The sequence below is a fragment of the Cyphellophora europaea genome, assembly GCF_000365145.1.
Source record: "Cyphellophora europaea CBS 101466 unplaced genomic scaffold supercont1.4, whole genome shotgun sequence".
In the NCBI taxonomy this organism is placed as follows: domain Eukaryota; kingdom Fungi; phylum Ascomycota; class Eurotiomycetes; order Chaetothyriales; family Cyphellophoraceae; genus Cyphellophora; species Cyphellophora europaea.
In genome coordinates this window covers 2,170,514-2,191,640 of record NW_008481810.1, presented here as the reverse complement: position 1 = coordinate 2,191,640, position 21,127 = coordinate 2,170,514, and the positions used below count along the sequence as shown (strand labels likewise).

The 21,127-nt window shown below is 54.0% G+C and overlaps 10 protein-coding genes across 10 annotated transcripts; 6 read left to right on the top strand and 4 right to left on the bottom strand.

Moving 5' to 3' along the window:
- Positions 1 to 10: 10 nt before the first annotated feature.
- HMPREF1541_05062 (subtilisin-like serine protease pepC) lies at positions 11 to 1,691 on the top strand (the record flags this gene model as incomplete). The annotated part of the gene is made up of 2 exons (XM_008719403.1): positions 11 to 382; positions 543 to 1,691. The coding sequence occupies 2 exons, from the start codon at positions 11 to 13 to the stop codon at positions 1,689 to 1,691; spliced, it is 1,521 nt and encodes a 506-aa protein (XP_008717625.1).
- A 213-nt stretch (positions 1,692 to 1,904) lies between these two features.
- Positions 1,905 to 3,645, bottom strand: HMPREF1541_05061 (uncharacterized protein; the record flags this gene model as incomplete). The annotated part of the gene is made up of 3 exons (XM_008719402.1): positions 1,905 to 3,263; positions 3,319 to 3,452; positions 3,552 to 3,645. 3 exons carry the CDS (start codon positions 3,643 to 3,645, stop codon positions 1,905 to 1,907), a joined length of 1,587 nt encoding a protein of 528 aa, XP_008717624.1.
- Positions 3,646 to 5,403: 1,758 nt separating this feature from the next.
- On the bottom strand, positions 5,404 to 6,807 carry HMPREF1541_05060 (uncharacterized protein; the record flags this gene model as incomplete). Its single annotated transcript, XM_008719401.1, has 1 exon — positions 5,404 to 6,807. The coding sequence occupies one exon, from the start codon at positions 6,805 to 6,807 to the stop codon at positions 5,404 to 5,406; it is 1,404 nt and encodes a 467-aa protein (XP_008717623.1).
- Positions 6,808 to 7,304: 497 nt separating this feature from the next.
- Positions 7,305 to 8,003, top strand: HMPREF1541_05059 (uncharacterized protein; the record flags this gene model as incomplete). The annotated part of the gene is made up of 1 exon (XM_008719400.1): positions 7,305 to 8,003. One exon carries the CDS (start codon positions 7,305 to 7,307, stop codon positions 8,001 to 8,003), a length of 699 nt encoding a protein of 232 aa, XP_008717622.1.
- A 479-nt stretch (positions 8,004 to 8,482) lies between these two features.
- On the top strand, positions 8,483 to 9,508 carry HMPREF1541_05058 (uncharacterized protein; the record flags this gene model as incomplete). The annotated part of the gene is made up of 1 exon (XM_008719399.1): positions 8,483 to 9,508. One exon carries the CDS (start codon positions 8,483 to 8,485, stop codon positions 9,506 to 9,508), a length of 1,026 nt encoding a protein of 341 aa, XP_008717621.1.
- Positions 9,509 to 10,123: 615 nt separating this feature from the next.
- Positions 10,124 to 10,996, top strand: HMPREF1541_05057 (uncharacterized protein; the record flags this gene model as incomplete). Its single annotated transcript, XM_008719398.1, has 3 exons — positions 10,124 to 10,554; positions 10,693 to 10,810; positions 10,886 to 10,996. 3 exons carry the CDS (start codon positions 10,124 to 10,126, stop codon positions 10,994 to 10,996), a joined length of 660 nt encoding a protein of 219 aa, XP_008717620.1.
- A 310-nt stretch (positions 10,997 to 11,306) lies between these two features.
- On the bottom strand, positions 11,307 to 12,121 carry HMPREF1541_05056 (uncharacterized protein; the record flags this gene model as incomplete). Its single annotated transcript, XM_008719397.1, has 3 exons — positions 11,307 to 11,413; positions 11,489 to 11,771; positions 11,846 to 12,121. 3 exons carry the CDS (start codon positions 12,119 to 12,121, stop codon positions 11,307 to 11,309), a joined length of 666 nt encoding a protein of 221 aa, XP_008717619.1.
- A 360-nt stretch (positions 12,122 to 12,481) lies between these two features.
- On the bottom strand, positions 12,482 to 14,489 carry HMPREF1541_05055 (uncharacterized protein; the record flags this gene model as incomplete). Its single annotated transcript, XM_008719396.1, has 2 exons — positions 12,482 to 14,218; positions 14,271 to 14,489. The coding sequence occupies 2 exons, from the start codon at positions 14,487 to 14,489 to the stop codon at positions 12,482 to 12,484; spliced, it is 1,956 nt and encodes a 651-aa protein (XP_008717618.1).
- A 954-nt stretch (positions 14,490 to 15,443) lies between these two features.
- On the top strand, positions 15,444 to 15,965 carry HMPREF1541_05054 (uncharacterized protein; the record flags this gene model as incomplete). The annotated part of the gene is made up of 1 exon (XM_008719395.1): positions 15,444 to 15,965. One exon carries the CDS (start codon positions 15,444 to 15,446, stop codon positions 15,963 to 15,965), a length of 522 nt encoding a protein of 173 aa, XP_008717617.1.
- A 460-nt stretch (positions 15,966 to 16,425) lies between these two features.
- On the top strand, positions 16,426 to 17,561 carry HMPREF1541_05053 (uncharacterized protein; the record flags this gene model as incomplete). The annotated part of the gene is made up of 2 exons (XM_008719394.1): positions 16,426 to 17,280; positions 17,349 to 17,561. 2 exons carry the CDS (start codon positions 16,426 to 16,428, stop codon positions 17,559 to 17,561), a joined length of 1,068 nt encoding a protein of 355 aa, XP_008717616.1.
- Positions 17,562 to 21,127: the final 3,566 nt, after the last annotated feature.

Here is a 21,127-nt window from a genome sequence, read left to right as displayed (position 1 = left end):
CCTCGCTACCATGAGAGGCTTCCTCGGTCTGGCAGCTCTGCCTGTCCTGGCGGCTGGCTCGCCATTGTTCATTGACACCATCCACAACGGAGCTGCACCCATTGTTTCATCTGTCAACTCCAAGCACGTTCCTGACTCCTATATCGTCGTCTTCAAGGACCACGTCAGCAAGGATGCCGCCGCAGCTCACCAGCTCTGGGTCCAAGGCGTCCATGATGACTCCCACACCGAGCGCATGGAGCTCCGCAAGCGCGGTATCAACTCAGACCAAGAATCCGTATTCTCGGGCTTGAAGCACACATACCACATCCCTGGCAAGCTTCTGGGTTACTCTGGTCACTTTGACGAGGATGTGATCGAGAAGGTGCGCATGCACCCAGATGTAAGTTGACTCCCTTATCTCATTCGATCCTGGCTCGATAAGCCTCGAAGGCCTTCCGACGCAATAGCTAGCGCTATGATGCGATGTGCTGAAGTTGCATATTCGAGTCCCGACCCTATCGCATGTTATCGATGGAAATTGATGCTCACGTGCAACGCAGGTCGAATACGTGGAGATGGACTCTGAAGTTCACACGATGAAGGAGTCGCCTGAACTCGAGAAGAATGCCCCATGGGGTCTCGCTCGTATTTCCCACCGCGACAGCCTCGGCTTCGATACCTTTAACAAGTACCTCTACACTGAAAACGCCGGCGAGGGTGTCGATGCCTACATCATCGACACCGGTACAAACATTGAGCACGTGGACTTCGAAGGTCGCGCCAGCTGGGGCAAGACCATCCCTACCGGTGACGAGGATGTTGATGGCAACGGCCACGGCACCCACTGCTCCGGCACCGTTGCTGGCAAGAAGTTCGGCGTCGCCAAGAAGGCCAACGTCTACGCTGTCAAGGTTCTGAAGTCTAACGGTTCCGGCACCATGTCTGATGTCGTCAAGGGTGTTGAGTGGGCTGCTACCTCGCACACTGAGTCCATTAGCGCTGCAAAGAAGGGCAAGAAGAAGGGCTTCAAGGGCTCTGTCGCCAACATGAGCTTGGGTGGCGGCAAGTCCCGCACTCTGGATCTTGCTGTCAATGCTGCGGTTGATGCGGGTCTGCACTTTGCTGTCGCTGCTGGCAACGACAATGCGGACTCCTGCAACTACTCGCCTGCCGCTGCTGAGAACGCTGTCACTGTCGGTGCTTCTACCCTTGCCGATGAGCGTGCCTACTTCTCCAACTACGGCAAGTGCAACGACATCTTCGCTCCTGGACTGAACATTCTCTCTACCTGGGTCGGAAGCAAGTATGCCACCAACATCATCTCTGGTACCTCGATGGCCTCTCCTCATGTTTGTGGTCTCTTGGCCTATCTCTTGTCTCTCCAGCCAAGCTCCGACTCTGCCTATGCCGTTGCTGAGATCAGCCCGAAGAAACTCAAGGCCGACATCATTGGCATTGCGACCAAGGGTGCTTTGTCTGACGTTGGTCCGGACACTGCCAACATTCTCGCATGGAACGGTGGCGGTAAGACCAACTATAGCGAGATCGTCTCCGATGGAGGCTACCAAGTCTCCCACTTCTCTGCTGAGGATTACATCACCGACAAGCTCGTGGCCGTCGAGGACAAGGCTGCGGACATCAAGTCTGACATCAAGGAGGAGCTCCTCGAGATCACCAAGAAGCTTGAGCACCTCATCGATGAGGCGTAAGTCACCACTGCTTGTGAAGGCTAGATTTCGGCGGGACGCGGAATGCATTGCATCTGATGGTCGGGGTGGGCGCATTGGATGGGTTTCGTACTACACTGAATCTACAATGCACCGGGTAATCATAGCGGGCGCTCCTACACCACGTTGCGAGTGTGCCTTGTTACTGTATGTACCGACGTCATCAACTATAAACTGCAAGATAGACGCTTCTTCTCAGCTATCTCTCCTTCCTAGTAAAGGTTCCCTTTCTCCATCATCTTTCTTCTTTGCACCAGCGCCACCCTCCCCATCGTCACTTCCTTTCTCTCCAGGTAATCTCTTATACTCTCCGTTCTTCACCTTCACCACGGCCCACTCTCCAATGTCCGCCGCCTCCTTGAAGAAGTCTTGGTTCTCCTCAAAGCTTCGATTGCCAGTTTCAGGGCAGTACAGCCAAGTCCAAATGCCCGCGACCGCATTCGTCCCACAAAACACAACAAATAGATAGTACTCCAGATCGTTGAAGCCGATCGGAGTCAGCAACGTCACGGCGAAGTTGGCCAAGCCCCAGATCACGACACTGACCGCCGACCCCTGCGCTCGTGCGGTGCTGGGGTATATCTCGACGGGGACGAGCCAAGGCGGCACGAGCCATCCTATGCCAAAGACCGCCGTCGCCATGTACAGCGTGACAATGCCCGGCACCCCGGTCGCCAGCAGCGGTATCCCCAACTTCTGCCGGTTGTAGGCCAGCCCACCAAGCACGGCCAATAGGGCGAAGGATACGGCCAGCCAGAACGCACCACGCACCATCAGCCAGCGCCGGCCCTTGCGGTCGATCAGAATCCACGCGAACGTCATCATGCCCAGGTAGAATAGATAGTTGCCCATGGTCAGGTACTCGGCTTCGGTGACGCCGAAGCCCAGAAGTTCAAAGATCTGCGGGCCGTAGACGCTCACGGCGCCATAGCCCGTCAGCGCCTGGTTGACCTGCCCCATGACCGTCACGACTGTCGGATGGAACTGCGTGCCCGTCGGCCATAGCATGTCGGCATAGCCCACCATGCCGTCCTCCTGCTCCGTCTTGTGCGCTTCCTTCAGAGCGGTGATCCGCCCCTCAACGGCATCCTGTCCCCACACCTTGGCGATGGCTTTTTCCGCCTGCTTGGGCTTGTCATGCAGGATATACCAGCGAGGCGTTTCCGGCAGCAGGCCCGTCACGGCCAGCATGGTGATGGGGAAGATCTGCATGATGATGATTGGGGAGCGCCACGCCCACTGGCTGTACTTGCCCAGATTGTGCGTCAATGCCATGTTGATAACGAAAGCCATGTTGAGGCCCAGGATGTTGGCCTGGAACTCCTGTGCCAGCGCAGTGCCGCGCGCCTCGTCGGTGCTGAGCTCTGCGCTGTAGACTGGCACAACGGCGTCAATGCCTCCGACGCCAAGGCCCATGACGATGCGCCCAATGAGCATGACTTCGCGGCCGTAGGCCGTGCCATGAATGCCGGCGACGAACATGATCAGATTGCCGAGGGAAGCAGTGAGGAGACAGGCCAGGATGGAGGGTTTGCGGCCGAAGCGGTCGGAGAACTGGATCGGTGTCAACGGACAGCGGCCGACGGTGCGGCGGTGGAGAGAAACTTACCCATGAGGCGAGGATGGCACCAAAGGCGCACCCCAGATAGTATACGGAAACGATGATGCCCACAAGGGGGTCGTCACCGGGGATGCCCATGGTGCTGAGGTAGTTCTTATTGGTGTTGATGAGCGACATCATGCCTATATTGGAGGGGTTAGAACACGGGGACATAGGACGGGCCTGGGCATGGGAAGATGACACTGGGTTCTGTGGGAGTGCATATAGGTGATTCTCTGTACCTTGATCGTACCCATACAGCGCAATAGCTGTGGCAGAAAAGAAGACCACCTGCCCTTCCTTGTCCAAGATCTTGGACAGCTTGATGGGCGCCATGTTGGTGGTAGCGAGCGACTGTTTTCCAGGCACAAGGATGGGATCTGCTACAACAATAACTGTAGTTCGATTATGGGAAGTTCCAGTCGCTGCTAAACCGCCGTGGACCAATCAGTTGCGCCTCCCAGCCAGGAACTTGTTCTTGCTAGATAGGACCTCGTTCCAGCAAAAAAAAGAGCCTGAGGTTGACACGAAATTCCGGGCACAGGTGGGGAGCGCGAGACGGTTTTCTTTCAAGTTTTTTCATGACGACTGCGGTCGGCGATATGTACAGGAATCCACGCCGCTACCGAAGACCCAGCTCGATGGGAAGTAGAACCAAGATCGAAAATTAAGCGATGACGTCCCAGCCGCATGGCCTCGTGACCGAGTTCATTGGCGCGGAGAAGGCGCAAGATCGCGAGATATGCACTGCATAGACAGGGGTAGCAACAATGAGAGAAAACTGATCGTGACGAACATCTTCGGTTTGGAACCCTAGGCGTGTATCGGGACAAGTCTGATGCAGGTATTATGGGTGGTAACAGGTACAGCGATCGACAGGCTTGGACCATCAAAGAGCATGCAGCTCAAGCTCCCTGGCTGGTGCAAGCAATGCTAGGTCTACCTGGGCAGATCAGAGGTTTGAATTTCTGGGCCATGAAAGAATTACTGCTCCTTAGTTCGAGGCATCGTATTGTGGCGGGGCAAGATATCAATTATCGCCCCGGGAATGACCCGTATGCGAAGTCCGCTCAAGCAGAAATATTCGAACATCAACACGCGGTGTCAAAGCATAAAAACACAAAGTGAACCGAAGATCCTTGGTCTATGGCTTTGAATTGGGACCCTTGGTTGGGAGATCTCCATAGCACAAGGGACGGTGTCTGCTAACGTGTGGCTCAGGAACATCACAGGGTGGCGTCAGGCAACAAGGCGACCAGGTATTTACCGAAGTTCGACAAACCAAATGTGCTTTGCTGAGAATTCGGGTCCGAGCCAGCCCATCACTTTTCCCAGCTCCTAGAGGCTATTCCACATCGCCACATCCTCGAGGTCTATGCCATTATGTTGGCTTCTCATGCCCGCTGTTGTCTCTCTGGGAGGTCGCTCTCGCTGTTCAAAACGTCGAGAGATCAGTTGGATACAGACCGGCAGGTTCATCAGGCTCATCCTAAGCCTTCCAGCCGACCTTTTGACGAGGGTGGAGCACGCCTCGCAGGACAGTGTCGCTTGTAATTGACCATACTATTCGCTTTGATTTCGACTTTCAGGGGTTTCTCGTCAGGTACGTATTCGGCAGTGGCCGTGCCTATGCGGTCGAGCCAGACGGTTCGTGACGATGTGAAGTTCCCAAGGATGTAGTCATGATCTTGTAACTTGCTGCCAGGACTGAATCCGCTCGCAGAGTTGAAATTGCAGGCCAAACCTCGGCGTTCATACTGACTGAACCTCGCGGACAAATGGACGAGGCATTCTTGGAGAAGGTCGGGAACAGCATTGATAGGTGCTGTTGTTAGGTGAACTCCATTTTTGTTGAGCATGGGAGAGCCGCAGTGCAATTCGGCAGGCTTTGTCGGGTAGTTCATGTTCCCTGTGGTGTGCAGATAAGCTGTGGTCCTCTGGAGCAGCCATCAGTTGAGGACTACGGTGGCGTTTTGAGTATCGTTCATCGCGACCGTCCGCTGCACGTTGGGCAAATGGTAAGAGCGTAAAATCTGCGGTCGCTGCGATTTCTGCCGTTCAACATGACTGTTGCCATGAAGTAAGCTTTCGCTTTCAGGCAATCTCTGTTTTGAAGACAAGTGAAACACCATCATCTCCAGCACTGACAGTGACATTACCGCCACCGCCCTGCACGAAGTCTAGAACCCCGCCGCCTTCGCCATCTCCCCTATGACCCCGCCACTCCTGGATGAACCCTTGTCCGGCAGCAGTCGTGCCGCCTCTGACATCCCACCTTCGGATAACGCCATCCATGCCAGCACTCGTGAGGATATGGGCACCCTTTTGCGGATTTCTGACGAAGTCAAGCTTGACAACGGCATGCTCTTCATGTGCTTCTTTGATATGCCGTCGGACAGCAAAGCGGTGAGCTGTATCGAACAGTACAATCGAACCATCAACACTGCCGGCGGCGAGGATGTTAAGAGGCGCTGAAGAGAACGACAGTGTCTCGATGCTCTCGTTCTGAGGGTGTAGAGAGGCCAGTATCTGTCCAGCTGATGCTGCGGTCGGATTCGAGCCCTTTCCCGCCTTGGTCTTTTTCGATTGGTCTGCCGGCTGGGGAAGTCCAACAACCTTGATCATGCCGGTAGCACCACCAACCGCAACGATGCTCGACGTACAAGCAACACTGTACAGACCACCATCGATCTCGAAGCGCTGATCTGCGGCAGTCTGACTGACTAGTGCTTGGCCAGTCTCAAACACGTCCCAGACATACAGACTTCCATCTTCAGAGACTGTAGCCAGTAGCTTACCGTCAGGTGTCCACGCGCCAGCGGTGCATGATGCGGTATGGAGGTAGAAGGCTTGAACGATCGTAAGAGGGCTCGAGGTATCCGTGTGATTGATTTGGTATACCCATACAGAACCATCGTTGGCTCCCAGCGCAATTACATTGGGCTGATCAGGGTTTGGGCATGGTTTCACCCAGTTGATCTCTTGCACTTCTGATGCTTCGGCGAAGAATTTGTACTGTGTTGCTGATTTGTCGCTCTGATGGGCCCTCAATTGGCCGTCGAGTCCGGCAGTCACCAGATAGTCGCCTTTTGGTAGTGTAAAAGCAATTGCGTTCACGGAGTCTTTATGGCCCTCGAGCTTCTGGAGGGCGGGCAGACCCGCTCGTTCCCCTTGAGGTTTTGGTTCGCTCTCATAGGAGCTAGGCAGAACAGGTCCAGGAGCTAGCGTGGTATCAAAGACGTACGCGACATCATCACCACCTCCAGTAGCCACTATACCAGGGTTGGTAGGGTGCTGCGCTATACAGAATATGCTGTCTGCATGGGAGTCGAAATAAGCCGCAGAATCATTTTGCAGTTGGATCTCTTCCTCTTCGTCCTCATCATCCATGGGTTGGTCATCATCTTGCTGTATCTCTTCTGCTGCCTCGTCCGCATCGAGAAGGTCTTCGTCTTGCATGTCCGAGTCGTGAACAGGGTCGTTCTCCCGGCTCGCCATTGTGCTTGAGGGAGTGATCTATGCGCAAGAGAAAGTTGAGGAGGATGTAAGAAGGCTAAGTAGCGCAAGGAGGCAACGAGGCTTATGTACAAAGTCGGGTGGCTTCTATGTTGCTGGCTTAGAAATTCAATAATGGCCTGTCCCACTAATTTGTGACGAAGCCTTGTAGCCTCGTCGGCGGGGTGCCGAACAACGTCATTGGCTCAGACTTTTTGCAACAGGGAAATCTTTCCGCTTCAAAGTTGTCGGTCAATTGAATCTTGTGCAAGTGTATCTGTACTGTAGGACTCTGAGCTGTCATTCCAGACCATGGAACCGTATCCGGGTCCAGAGGTGAGCGAGACCGGGACCGCGAGTCTCCCTCACCTAGAACCCAGCAAACTCGGAACCCGTGTATAGTGAGTCAAATCGCCTGTATACTAAGGCAGATAGGCTGGTGGCTATCGCTGACGACTGTAAGCTGGGACCAGTACTACCATAACGAAATCATCAACCAGATGAATCAAGATGACTCGGTCAATTCGTCTAATCTAGAATCCTGGTTTGAGGATGTAGGTGCTCCGGCCAAAGTCCTCGAATACTTGACATCGGATTCGTTCCCCTTGTCGCAGTATAAGCAGAAGGCCTCGGTTCTAGACCTCGGAACGGGGAATGGTAGTGCTCTGTTCTCGCTCCGCCAAGAGGGTGGCTACACTGGACCACTTGTGGGGATTGACTATTCCGACCAAGGCATTCAGCTTGCGAACCGACTAAAGATTCACTTTGCCAATGACCCCGAAGATGAGCGACACATCGCTGTTCGCGATATGACATTTGATGTGTTTGATCTGATCAAGGAAAGTCCTGAAAAGATGCCCTGGTGGCCAAAGGATGGGACTGGCTTTGACTTGGTCCTGGACAAGGGCACGTTCGATGCCATTTCCTTGTCTTACGACACTGTGCCTGACGTACATGGTGCCCAGCAACATTTGAACCAAGTCTACCCGGCCAAAATCGCTGCAATGATCAAGCCCAATGGCTTCTTTCTGATCACCAGCTGTAACTGGACCGAGGATGAAATCGTGAGATGGTTCACCACAACAAAAAGTATTCAAGGAGTGTTCGATGTCTTTGACAAGATCAAGTACAAGGTATTTGAATTCGGGGGTCGTAAAGGACAAGGCGTTACATCTGTCTGCTTCCAAAAGAGAGCCTAAGAACAGCTAGGGTGCCATGGCACCAGATTCAACCTGCTTGGCGCGCCTGTGAGCCACGAAAAGTTCTCAATGCCGGGTCAACGAGGACTTGCAGGCGAATTTACGACTCACGGCCGTACCGTGGAGCGATGCCAATCTGAAGCGACGCGAGGTGGTGCACCAATCTTGGGGCCCGAAACCATGACAATCGTTGATTGGCTGCGGACTTTCGGCATCTCGTCAAAGTCCGACTGCACCCGGACTCTTTACATATCATGCTGACCAACGACCTGGAGGAAGGACACTGCTCAGTCTATCTCCGTGCTGGACCATCTTCGTCGCAATGTGCGTATCATGCCCGCAAAGATGGCGTAGCCAGTATAAAGAGACTCGTTGCCAGCCACGGATACCGTGTTGCCAACGAGAACATCAACACCTCAACGATCATACATCTAGAGAGCAAACGGTCAATATTCGATCCAACTTTACAGTCAAGCAAGATGTATGACCGATATGTCGAATTGCACAAGTTCGAAAATAATGCGGGCCCAGGCGACCACCGCCGCACCGCCTTACAGATTGTGGAAGACCAAGGTATTGTCGGAAAATGGAGCGACAAGGTTGTCCTCATCACAGGTTGCACGAGCGGCATTGGCATCGAGACTGCTCGCGCAATGAAAGCCACAGGCGCGAGAGTCTACATGACGGGACGCAATCTCGACAAAGGCAAAGAAGCATTGCAGGATATCCTGGAGCCTGGCCGGGCTGAACTGCTTGAACTCAGGTTAGACTCACTTGCAAGTGTCCGCGCATGCGCTGCGTCTTTTCAGAGCAAGGAGAATAAGCTTAACATCCTCATCAACAACGCCGGTGTTATGGCTATACCTGAACGTACGGAAACTGAAGACGGCTTCGAGACCCAGATCGGCACCAACCACATCGGCCATTTCCTGCTGTTTCAACTTCTCAAGCCGCAGCTTCTGGCCGCTTCGACACTCGAGTTCAACTCGCGCGTCGTCAATCTCACCTCTGTTGGCCACCGCTACAGTCCAGCGGTCCTGGATGATCTAAACCTCGCCAAGCCTGGCGTGTACCACCAATGGGGCGCTTACGGCCACTCCAAGAGTGCGCTTATCTGGATGGCCAACGAAATCGAGCACCGGTATGGCAACGACACCGCAAAGGCGAGTGGCAAGGCCATTCACGGCTGGTCTGTCAACCCAGGTGGCATTCGATCCGGCCTCCAGGTCCACGTTCCCGAGTTCGCAGCTATGTGGGAAATGCCCGAGGTCAAGAAGGTGGAGAAGTCACCCGAGCAGGGGGCCGCCACTACCGTCTGGGCTGCGGTAGAGAAGGATCTGGAGGGTACAGGGGCTATGTATCTCGAGGACTGTATGGTCGGCGGGCCAGCAAAGGAGGGCGCGGAGCTCGCTGACCCTGGATATGCTTCATGGGCGTTTGATGCCGAATCTGCAAAGAAGTTGTGGGAAGAAAGCTGCAAGCTGACTGGAGTCTCGGATGATTGAGCTTCGTTGCTCTATGCCTTGAGCCCAGCCTAGTATACACATTGTCACGTCTATATGCCCATCTTAGTTGCCAAGCAACACCTATGTAGCAGAACAGCCTGAGTTTGGGATGTCTAACAATTCCATACCGTACGCATTCCACCCATTAGCCATCAACAAGTGACTCGACTGCGGGCTACGCCACCAGACTTGAAAGGCCTTGAGCCTCGCCCTCGAATTACAAGCGCCATAGCGGCGATACGATTACGCTGCGGAGACATCACAATACGAACTGCCCGCCTCGACTACGCCTTGTGGTAAGGCCAACGAATACTATCCCTTCATGGCCTCGCTTATCGCTTAAGTGCCAGCCAATTCAACCGCACGGAATACGAAACACTTTCGCAGGCCTTGTGGCTGACCTAGTTCTTCTCATATGATTCCAGCCTGATCTTCGGTGAAGGCCTCAACTCACCTGTGAGCTGCGAGCAGAATCATCCATCGGCTTACAAGACGTAGATACAAGCAGTTCCGTGTACCTATACGATATAGATCATTTCTACACCCTCTGCCGCGGACACCCAGACAACGCACTGGCTGCAACCAGCCTCAGCCTCACGCGGACCAAGCACCAGCATGTCTGCCAGCACGGTTTCCATCCCGTCCTTCGAGCCTCCCGCAGAGCACACAACCCTAACCGCCACCCTCCAACTCTCCCTCACGGCCACCATGTCCATCTACCAATGCACGCCACCCACCTCTCCCCCGCTCTCCTGGGTCCAAACTGCCTACCACCCCCCACCCACCGAGTCGCCCGACCACGCCACCCATCCCCTCCTCTCCATCCCACCGCACTGGCACGCCCACCACGACGAGATCATGACCGTCACCTCCGGGCGCATGAAGTTCTCCATTGGCGGCCAGGACGTGATGCTCGGCCACGGCGAAGGCTGCGAGACCAACGAGGCGCAGATCAAGCGCGGCACCGTGCACGGTTTCACCGTGCTGAGAGGCGAGGCCGCTGAGTTTCGAGAGAGGACCGTGCCGCAGGGGCCGTTTAAGGGAGCGTGAGTCTTTGATCACCCCAGCGGAGACCCCGCGAACTACATAAAGCCCTTCTCTCTGGCCGGCATGGAGAACTTCCGTGCTCGGCATCAAACGGCGTGAAGATGCTAACAGTTACGATTTCTCTCCCCCCCATGTAGGTTCTTCCAAGATCTTTTCGCCGCGGGTGAGCCCGGCGTGCTGCATGCGATGCGGACGTTCGCTGATGGCGATACCTACGTGGCGCTGCCAGGCGGTTGGAAGTGGTTGGACTATTGGGTGAGTCCTGGAATTTTGCTGCTTGTGAGATTGCTCCCCACGAAAGGCAGTATCAGCTGATGGGGGTGATTACAGGTAACATGTGCGCTGGGAGCGCTGGGCAAGCTATTGCTGCCGTATCGTGAGGCGCCCGTCATGGTGGCGGAGATTGCGAAGAGTGATAGTAGCAAGACGAAGGTCATCTGAAAAAGGGGAAGTACCTTGTTGAAATTACGCGTGGTTAGCGAACAGGGCGGAGGCGGTTTATGCCGGGCTGCTCATCTTGCGCGGATGTTTGCACCTGGGAAAGGAACGACTTGGACCACGGTGGGTGTGGACGCGCTCTGTGATGAACCCGCTGAGCTGTGCTCATAATCCTAGAGAAGGATATGATGAACTGTACACGGACTTTTGTCCTTATTACAAACCAAAGGTAAATTACAAACGCCGCGCTGGGCAGAAATCACGGGCGATACAAGGCATTCTCTCTGCACAAGCAACGGAGAACGATCTCATCCTAGAACTTCAGCCTGAGAGCCTGGCCGCCCATGTGCCACGCCGTGTAGTAGATAGTCTTCCACAAGTTCCCAAAGTCAAGCGTGCTCGTGAAAGTATCAGCGAATCCTACAATGCCTCGTCAGCCACAACCATTCACCGCAACGCCAGGCTCTCGCCTGCTGGGGAAGACGAAAAACTCACCAAAAGGAAGCATAGGCGGGATCCAACCCTGCGCCAACTCGAGAGCAAAGCATTCCCTGGGCATGGCATACTGGGTGACGGTGCCACGCTTCATCAAGTTCTGGTCCCCAGGGCGGTAGATCTTGGGCTTGAGATCTCCCGCGGCGGCAACATACTGCTCGCCAACCAGGATGGTGAAGTAGTCGTCGGCCGTGTGCACGCCTGAGTGGCCTTCGGTCTGTAGCGGCGTGCCAAAGAAGATCAGATACTCGGAGATGGAGGCGTGGAGAATCACCATCGTGCCCTGCGACATTCATGAGCCACGCGAGTTCCGGGAGCATACCAGGGATAAAGGGGAGGGGTAATGATATTAATTACCATTGCACCACCGGCGTTGTTCCAGAACCAGTCCTCCTTGCTGTAGTCGGCGACGATGGCATCGCCGTACTCGGCGCGCAAACCCTGGTGGACCTGGCGCATGAGGGACTCGGTGTCATTGCCGTGCTTGGCGATGGCGGCCTGCGAGATCTCCTGCAGCTTGACATGGTCGAAGACGTACTGAGTGTGGATGTTCTGGTCGAGAAAATAGAACAGGGGAAGTAGCAAGGCGGCGAGAACGAGAAGGGGCGGGAAGGGGCGGGATTGAGCACTCATCGTGCTTGATCAGCCAGATGAAAGAAAAGGACAGGCCCCTATAGTATGAAGCTTTTGAAGGAAAGACGAAAGAAATCCAAATGAATGTAAATGCAATGATGAGCAGTAAACCTTCACAGTGGTACGATCCGGAGATGTTGAGGCCTCGGGGGAGCAGATGTTTTTGGCCGGGTGGAGCCAATCAGCGCTCGATGCGGGTTGGCGCCAAGATGCGGAAAATGAAACCTGCTCGGGCGGGCGTAGACCACGCCGAAAGTCCGAACAAGGCGTCTGTAAGGCGTCGAGGCACCTACGCGGTGTCGGTATCTGTTTCGGTATCGCCGGGGAGTCATTGACTTTTATTCTAGGTAGCTCACAGCGCTAGCTGGTCAACATCTTCACCGCCCACGGCACCGACAGCTGCCTCAAGTCGCCGTAGTGCTGTCCCACGCCGATGAACTGCACGGGCACGCCTGTCGCATGCACCAAGCTGACAATCGTGCCGCATGCATCTCCAATCGTATCAATCTTGGAAACGATGAACCCATCCAGCCTCCGCCCTTTCCCTAGAGCTCTCGTAAAATTCTGTGCCTGACCCACCGAGTCGTTGCCGACCAGTGCCTCCGCAACTTGCAGGATGAGATCAGGTTTTGCAAAATCAACGAGTTTCTCCAATGCAGCCATAAGCTGAGTATTGGTATGTGCCCGACCAGCAGTGTCGATCAGCACGATTTGATAGTCGTTGGCTGCGGCGTAAGAAACAGCGTCCTTGGCCACATTGGCGGCATCCTTGCCATAGCCCTTCTCGTATATGTCCACAGCACCAAGTTGCTCACGTGCAGTTAGTTCTTTCAGATTGCGTACGTGGAGGTTGAGCTGCTCGACCGCACCGGATCTGAAAGTATCGCCAGCAGCGATTAACACTCGATAATTGTTTTGCAGGAGAAAGTAGCACAACTTGGACAGATTCGTTGACTTGCCGACGCCGTTGACACCCAGAATGGTGATGACAAACGGGCGAGGCTTGACGTTGGAGCTCGCTGGCTGAGTAACCGATTCGATCTGCTGCAGAAGATCCAGGGAGCCCTTAGGTGTCATGATCTTGCGAAGGGAATTCTCAAGGGCGGGACGAAGAGCTGTGTCAACAGACTCAAACGCTGCAGTTTTCTTGCCCACCATCTCTGTCCGAACGCCGTCGCAGAGACGAATCGCAGCATCCCTCGCAACGTTTTTGTTGATGAGATGCTCCTCCATTGATTTCAGCGGCTTTTCAAGATCGTCCTTAGTCATTGTCTTCCCTCCGACAATGTTGCGGAAGTAGCCAGATATTGCTCCAAAGCGCGAGCCAGAGGCACCATCAGCGCCATTCGCTTTGTCGTTCTCGGCGTTTCGCAGAATGTCGTCGACTTCGTCCTCCAGATCCTTCAGCACGAATTGACCCTTCTTCGTCTTGGTGCCCCAACTATCTTGACTTATGGCTTCAGGAGGAGGAGATTTGGTCTCGTCGCCAGCATCTAGACCCTCGTCAACAGCCGAATAGTCGAGAGTCGCACCATCATCTTCGTCCGCCATGCCATCTGGTCCCCAAACTCTGCCCTTCTTGGCTTTGGCCTTCGGCTCGGCCAGTCGCTTCGATTCGTCACCAGATGACGTATAACTGGCCGCCGCATTAGCAGCTTTCCTTGCTCGCCGTGAGCCGCGGCTGCCAGGGCGTTGCTTCTCGCCGAGCAGGTGCGGCGGAAGCGGAGTGGTGGGCCGAGAAGTATCGGGCGTGTCCACGGGCGTGTTCAAACTGGAATCTCCATTTATAGGTGCAGTACGCGACTGCACCTTGAGTAGAGCAGGTTCTTCCGGGGGCGGAGGTCCTCCGTCGTCTCTCTCTTCTGGACTTATTTTCTTCTCCTGTGCTTCTACTCGCGGTGGTTCTGCGGTAGCTGCCCCTCCTGTGCTCTGATCCAGACGCTGCAGTTCTCGATCGAAATATGAGTCGAAGGTGTACTTGGTTGCAGTCGCGTTAGGCCTTTGCAATTGATCCTTGTACACTGTAACGAAGATGGTTCGGACGTCGTCGAGGAGCTTGTCGACCCAAGTGAGGTGCAGTAACGACTGGTAGACTGCCTAGAGAGGTGTCAGTCTGAGGTGCGGCTGCGCATTGATCTTGTACACTTACGACAAAGATCAAGCCAAGGTCCTTCACGAGTGTGTATTTCAGAGTGTACTTGTCGTACTTGTAGGTGGGGTTGCCTGCGGCGTTGGTATTTGGCCGTACTTTCTCTTCGATCAAGACATCGTTGATTAGACTGTTGACGGCAGTCGCACCAATGCCAGAGGTGCTTCGAGACCATAACACCACCCCAGATGTCGTGAGGACTTCGAACGCGTCAAGCATTGTGACGGCGACAGTCAATAATTGCCACAAAGAGTGTGGACAGCGTGCGCGACATTGTCGTCCCGCCGCGCCTCGAAGATGAAGATCGGTTCCGCGGTGACGCCTGCCAAGGACTTTCCGGAGCGGGCCCAGAACTGCCACGACTGCTTCAGCACTTGACCCAGCTTCACATCTGCCTTCGATCCATTAGAGCGCAAGGGCAATCATCTCAATACTAGTAATCGCATTCTCTGCGTCAGTTGATGAGGTGAGTGACATGAGGAGTAAGCCTGGCCTTGACACAATACCAAAATCCATGTACATTGGTTCGGAATTTGTCTTCTAAAACTTTGCTCATGATCGAGGCAGTCCAGTTGTTCATTCTCCTCAGCAAGATCACGATCCAATGTAGAAAGTCTAACCTGGCAGTTTCCCCTAGATGTTCCAAACTGGGAGACACTGAGAGTGTAGCGATGCAGCATGGACGTCCTCTGCCGTTCCTGGTTACTTACCACCAGCGAGAAGCAAACATCAGATCGTCGACTGTCCGAGAGGTTGTGTTATTTGTGGAAGAGCCACGTCTGACACGGTTGTTGGTGGGCGCCTGTTATGCAATAGGATCACTGAAGACCAAAAGCAGACTTGGATACTCCGCTCGTTCATCAGCCGATGCCGGCAACAACCCACATTGTAAACATCGAAAAGGATGCACCACCATCTGGATGCTAAAATCCTGCAGTGTAAGTGTCTTCTCTTCATTTTGCTTCAGGATCCTGCCGTTGCTTTTCATTCAAAAATTCTGCTGCAGCCTCGCGACAGCTGAACACTTTGTCAAAGCTGTCCCTCAGCCACCTCCAGAGCATCTAAAAGACAGACAGCTCAGTATCTGCGCCATAAAGTGATCCTGGTCTTGACCAGATACTATCTATGCATATGCAGACCTCGGGGCGGATGTAACTCAGCCATTGCTTTGATATGGCCAGCCTCAAGTGCAAAGCCTCCGTTGAAGGTTCTGATAACCTACAAAATCTCTACACCAAACGTCTCAAGGATTCACATATGGAGAGCAATGTCACCGTGGTCGCCGAGTCTGATCCCAGAAAGCGCAAAGCCCACAGTCCGCCCGAGAAACCGCCAGACACTGTCAGCAAGAAACGACTCGGCTCCGATCAACTGACCGCACACCACTCCACTTCAGACTCCGTTCCTGTCGACACAGGTTTTACCAATGACACGCAGCTCATCCGTCCTCCGCTCAACTTCTCCGCCACGGTCTTGCGTCGTACCCATATCTACTTCTGCACCACCCCTGACACGGTGAACCCGCCCAGGCCAAGCATGGCAGGCTCAGAAATACTCATTCACATCCACGAAAGCAGCGTCAAGTTGGTGCTCTCAAGTCTGTACGAAGCGGAGACACAAATGCGTACGAGTGGCCTTTATGAGATTGATAGCGTTCTGGGCTTTCTAGCTGCAATCATTGGAGCGTTTGTGTAGCCGACGAATGGCATGGGTATCGACAATGCGGGTCTGGTCTGTGCAATCAGCAGCTTAAGAGGCAGATGGGATATCAATGGGAAGATGGACCGACTACGAGCACGAATGTCCATGGAGAGTAGGAGCCGGCTTGAGGTGTTGATATATCGGCGGTGCCTTGTGGAGATCCTTACAGACATGTGAGGAGATGACAACAGTAAAGAAAGATCGACCTTCGATCAGAGAGAGTGTAGGAAAGCCCTTCCAACAACATGGATGTTCTGGTTGCAAATCTGGGGTTGAAATACAGCCCACTGGCACGCGTAAAGTGGACCTTTCAGCCTCAGCCATTCAGCCACACGTGGCGTAAAAGTGTAGCATGCGGCCGCCTTTTTGACAACTGGCATCGTCGACAACGCCTTATACTCTCGTCGACATCTCCTGTTTCTCACGTCTTCTGCAGCCACAGTACTCGCCCAAGATGCAGCGCCAGCCGTTTGCACCGCCGGCTCAGTCCCCCGAGCTCTTCCACCCACGACCGCAGCACATCTCACAAGTCCCTCATCTACGCTCTCCTCCACCACCCGTCCCATCGCAGTCGCAGTCCCAGCCACAGGTTCAGCCGCAAGCAAATGCCTGGGGTAACCCCTACCAACAATCGCCGCCAAATGGCTTCCAACAAAATAATTTTGGCGGCTTCGTCAACGATCCGACGGCGCAGATGGGCTTCCAGGTCGGCCAGCACGCTGTAGCAGCCGGCCAGAAATATATCGACCAGAACTTGAACCGCTACATCTCGGTCCCAGCGCTCAAACATTACTTCAACGTGTCAAACAGCTATGTGGTGCGAAAACTGCTCCTCGTACTATTCCCCTGGCGGCACAAGCCTTGGACACGGCAGTCGGCGCGCAGTGGGGATTCAGCCAGCGCTCAGATGAACAGCGCGCCACAAACATTCAATTACCTGCCGCCGCGAGATGATCTCAATTCGCCAGACATGTACATCCCGATCATGGCCTTCATCACGTACATTCTGCTGTCGACCGTCCTGGCCGGTATGCGCGGCAGCTTCCACCCCGAACTACTCGGCAGCACCACCTCCACAGCCTTGGGAGTGGTTCTTTTCGAGATTGTCGTCCTTAAAATGGCCATGTACCTCCTCAGCATCAACAACGACAGCCAGCTACTTGACTTGGTAGCTTACAGCGGTTACAAATTCGTCGGCGTGATCATCACGCTCTTTCTCTCCGAGATCCTCACCGCTGGGCAAGGTACAAACAACTGGGCAGGATGGACTTTCTTTCTGTACACTTGGTACGCCAACGCCTTCTTCTTGGTAAGTTTATGTCTCGCTCCGTTGTGCCTCTCTGCTCTTAGCTTTATCGTTATGCTTACAACATGTAGCTTCGTTCGCTGAAGTACGTTCTTCTTCCCGACAGCAGTAACGAGCCCGGCATTCGCGCAGGCGCTTCTTACACCACACATCGCGCACAGAAGAACCGACGAACTTATTTCCTGGCCATCTATGCTTTCCTGATCCAGATGTTCTTCATGTGGATCTTAAGCAGAGAGGAGAGCGCTTACAAGACGGTAGCGAATTCTCTGAGCAATTCTTGAGTATTCTCTTGCGGAAGAAATGTAGAGAGACATTTGGGTGTGCTCGTTATCCCTCGGGCCCCGGCTTACCAGCGGCTCGCAGTCCCGGGGAGGAGCACAAAATCTCAATGCACACCGCGATGTTGGCGAGGGTCGATCGTACTCGGCAGCAAACGGTCTGAACTTGGAATTTTCAAGCTTCAAGGTGTCGGACACGGCTTCAATTTTGGCCGTATCTTTTGCCACGAAGCAGTCAGCATGCCAAGCCCCTCCGCTCAGCCTCACAGTGGCGAGGCTGCGGTGCCCCTGGATATCGGAGATCCCGAATCAGAGTCGCGCAATTAGACGTCGAGTGTCGACCGCGCTTGCAGCTGCAGCTATACTTCTACTGCAGACATGACTGCATGTTTAGTTGTTGTCGGTGGCGGTGGCGGCGGAAAGGTAATTGAGATCGAGATAAGGCACCAGCTCAAGAGCGGCGCCGCTCCCAACGCCCGAAGTACCCAAATCAACGTACACGAGGCTCAGGCTCCAGCACGAGCGAACTGTGGGCTGAGATGCCGGCAGAAGTACGCGGTGTCATGCGACCTACACAGGTAGACAAAGTTAGATGCGAATCATCGAACACAACGGCTATCCAGCACCCGAAGTGCACCTTGGCTTCTAGCCACCCGCGAAATGTATCCCTCACCGCATCAGCAGTCTCTCCCCTCGTCTACGCATGCTGCCTGGAGCCCTTCTTCCGCTCCCCGGGCGGTCCCTGTCTCCCTTAGCAAGCCTGTGGCCCCCCCCCCTGATGACCGGTCCCGCAGAAAGAAGCCCTCCCCAACGCCACTGTAATACAGGCCTCGATGGGTCTTATCCTGCCCCTATCTGACGCCCATGATTGCCCTCTGCGACTTTGTCTCTCCGTGGATCTCTAGGCGCAATCATCACCTCCCGTATGCCCGTTCCCTGCCGTTCCTCGCGACACCCCTTCCCCCTAACTGTGCGTCACAAACTCGTTCTGGTTTTTCGGCCTCTTGCTTTTTAACTCACCTTCTTGCCCCAACAGCGGTCCATCGCTTCATGCACCGACTCCTGCTGACCAAGTCCTGCCTTCTGTCTATCTAACTGTCACCACACGCAGCATCAGAAAAACCCCTCCATTTCCGAATAGGGGGACACTTTACCACCACTTGCATTGCAGCAAAGTACACGTACGCCCACCGGGCCCTTTCGCTCCCTCTCCACGGTTCTTTCTCTTTTACTCTCTCTTCCCTTTCCTTTATTTCTCCTTTCGTTGCCCACCCAACCACCTTCCCCCTTCGAAATCTCAAGTCTCCTCTGTCGACCCTCTCACCTCCATCCCGACGTCCACCCAAATCTCCCCATTCATAAGGTTTTAGCCAACAATGACGCATCCAACTCGGGTAGAAAAAAGACGGTGACAAAAGAATCAATGGAGACGCATCGGGAAGAAAGGGAAGAAAGAACAGACAACGCAGACAGACATATACGGTGTCGAGAGCTCTTTGGTGGGGTATTTCAACGGGTCGCATTACAGCCAATTCCCCTCCTTCAGAATCTCCTCGCTGTATGTACAGGTGGATACAGGACGGTAGACTGAGAGAGATGATGACATTCTCCAACATTCATAAGTCAGAGAAAACACGGAGCACGAGACCGGCCTGAGCGACGAAGACTGATAACGACTGACGATTCCAGAGACGCCATGCACGATTGATTTTGATCGTATGTGAGCGGGGTAGCTAGTGTTCTTGATGGTGGCGGATGGAAGACGGCCTCGTCGTCTACTACAGTCTACACTGCGATCAGCGGGCGTCTTTGCCGGCTTTGAGGCATTATTGTGTATTTGCTTCATGCTGAACACTACAGATCAAGATGGCGGTCCTCTGGCCGCCATTTCGTCGAAGTTGAAGTCTGGTCGTAACTTCGTAACCGCTGTAGAAGTCTTGGTAGATTGAGCAAGGACTAAGTCTCTAGACCACAACTCTGAGTCCCAATAGATAATGAGGATATTCGGATATAGTCAAGGTAGTTTAACATATAGCCAGCCTTCCAGCCTGTCGTTACACAACAGCAGCCATAACCACTAGCTGTTCCTACGTGGTTCTTGTTCTTCGCGCCCCTTCTAATATGTGAATATCTCACGATCGAAGTCTTTACTGTACTCGCCTAGTAAATATGGTCAACGATGTTGAATTCTCTGTGCCCGGCAGAAACATTGCGGTGACCGCGAGAGAACAGCCTCAAGAAACGATTATACTGCAATTACTTTGCGCGAATCCGTCTAGTACATGTCCTCGTACGGTGCGAACCTGTAACGTCCTGTCAACATTAATACATGTGACGGTCACTTACCGCAGAAACCCCCAATATGTGCTGAGTACTTGCACCACCCCCAACCCCCGATTAGCCAGTCGAGGAGGGGAAACAGGCCCCACCTAGAACTAGCACCAGCACCAACATCAATATCTCCCGAGGGTGACGAGGTGAGGGGCAACGAAACTTCGGGTCCCAGGAGTGAACGTGCTCAGGAGAGCGAGCCTGGAGCCCAAAAGTCCTGCAGGGCCGTTCATTACCGGTCTGGCAAGCCGGGTTCCCGTGTCATGCAGGCTGCAAGGTGCTCGGCTCGATAGTCTGCATGACCGATCATAGTCGGACCACGACTTCTGAAACTGTTCCCCAGTTCCAGCCAACCGGAGAAAGTGTTTGGTAGACAGTTGAAGGCACGTGCCGGGCAGGGCTTGTGTAGCGAATATTCCTCGAAGCACAACGCTGGTCGTGAGTCGCGGTTGCAGATTGGCTGTGAATAGGTGGGTCTCGTAAAGTGCTCCTCCCATCCATCTAATTCGAGAAAATCGTGCAGTGCCGTACTCCAAAATCTGGGATAGAGTGACAATACCTATGGCTGGCGTGTTCAGTGAAACGCATGTACGGAAACACAGTCAACTCCTTTTCGAATGCGGCTCTCTTTGCGCACGCTGTAGGCTTGGTCGAATGTTCAGCCGAAACGACTATATAACAGAATTATTCCGGTTTATGCTCAGTTGACCGGGGCGCGACTAGATCGTTCTTGACAAGCATGCTGCGGCATTGAATTCTGGCTTGCAAATATCACCAACATGGGATGCTTTGTTCGGCAGTGTTCTTGAGGTCTCGTGGTCATCGGCGATGAGAAGCAAAAAATGCCAAATGCTAGCCGGAAGACGTGATCACCAAGGAGTAAATCGTTGCAGATCTGCAAGAAATCGTGACCGCGTCAAGTCCAAGGAATGGCCTAGCCGAGCTAGCTGAAGGAGTGTGGATCGTTGCAGAGCCAATGTGGGCAGCGAGGCCCATCAGACATTGACCGGTTGCGGAGAGTCGTTGGAGCCGAAGGCGAAAGGCGGCCATGAAATCCACGAGGTTAGGACCCGTGACGTGAGCCGTTTCGGGTGGGATGATGGAGAGGCTGCTTTTGATACCAATACTCATATGGGCGCGAGGGTTACCAGACCGTCCTTCAAAAAAGCGAGTGCGCCACCTTGTGCATCCAGACTCCCTCACACATATGTGGCAAAAGCGTCTCGTAGCCTGCAGAA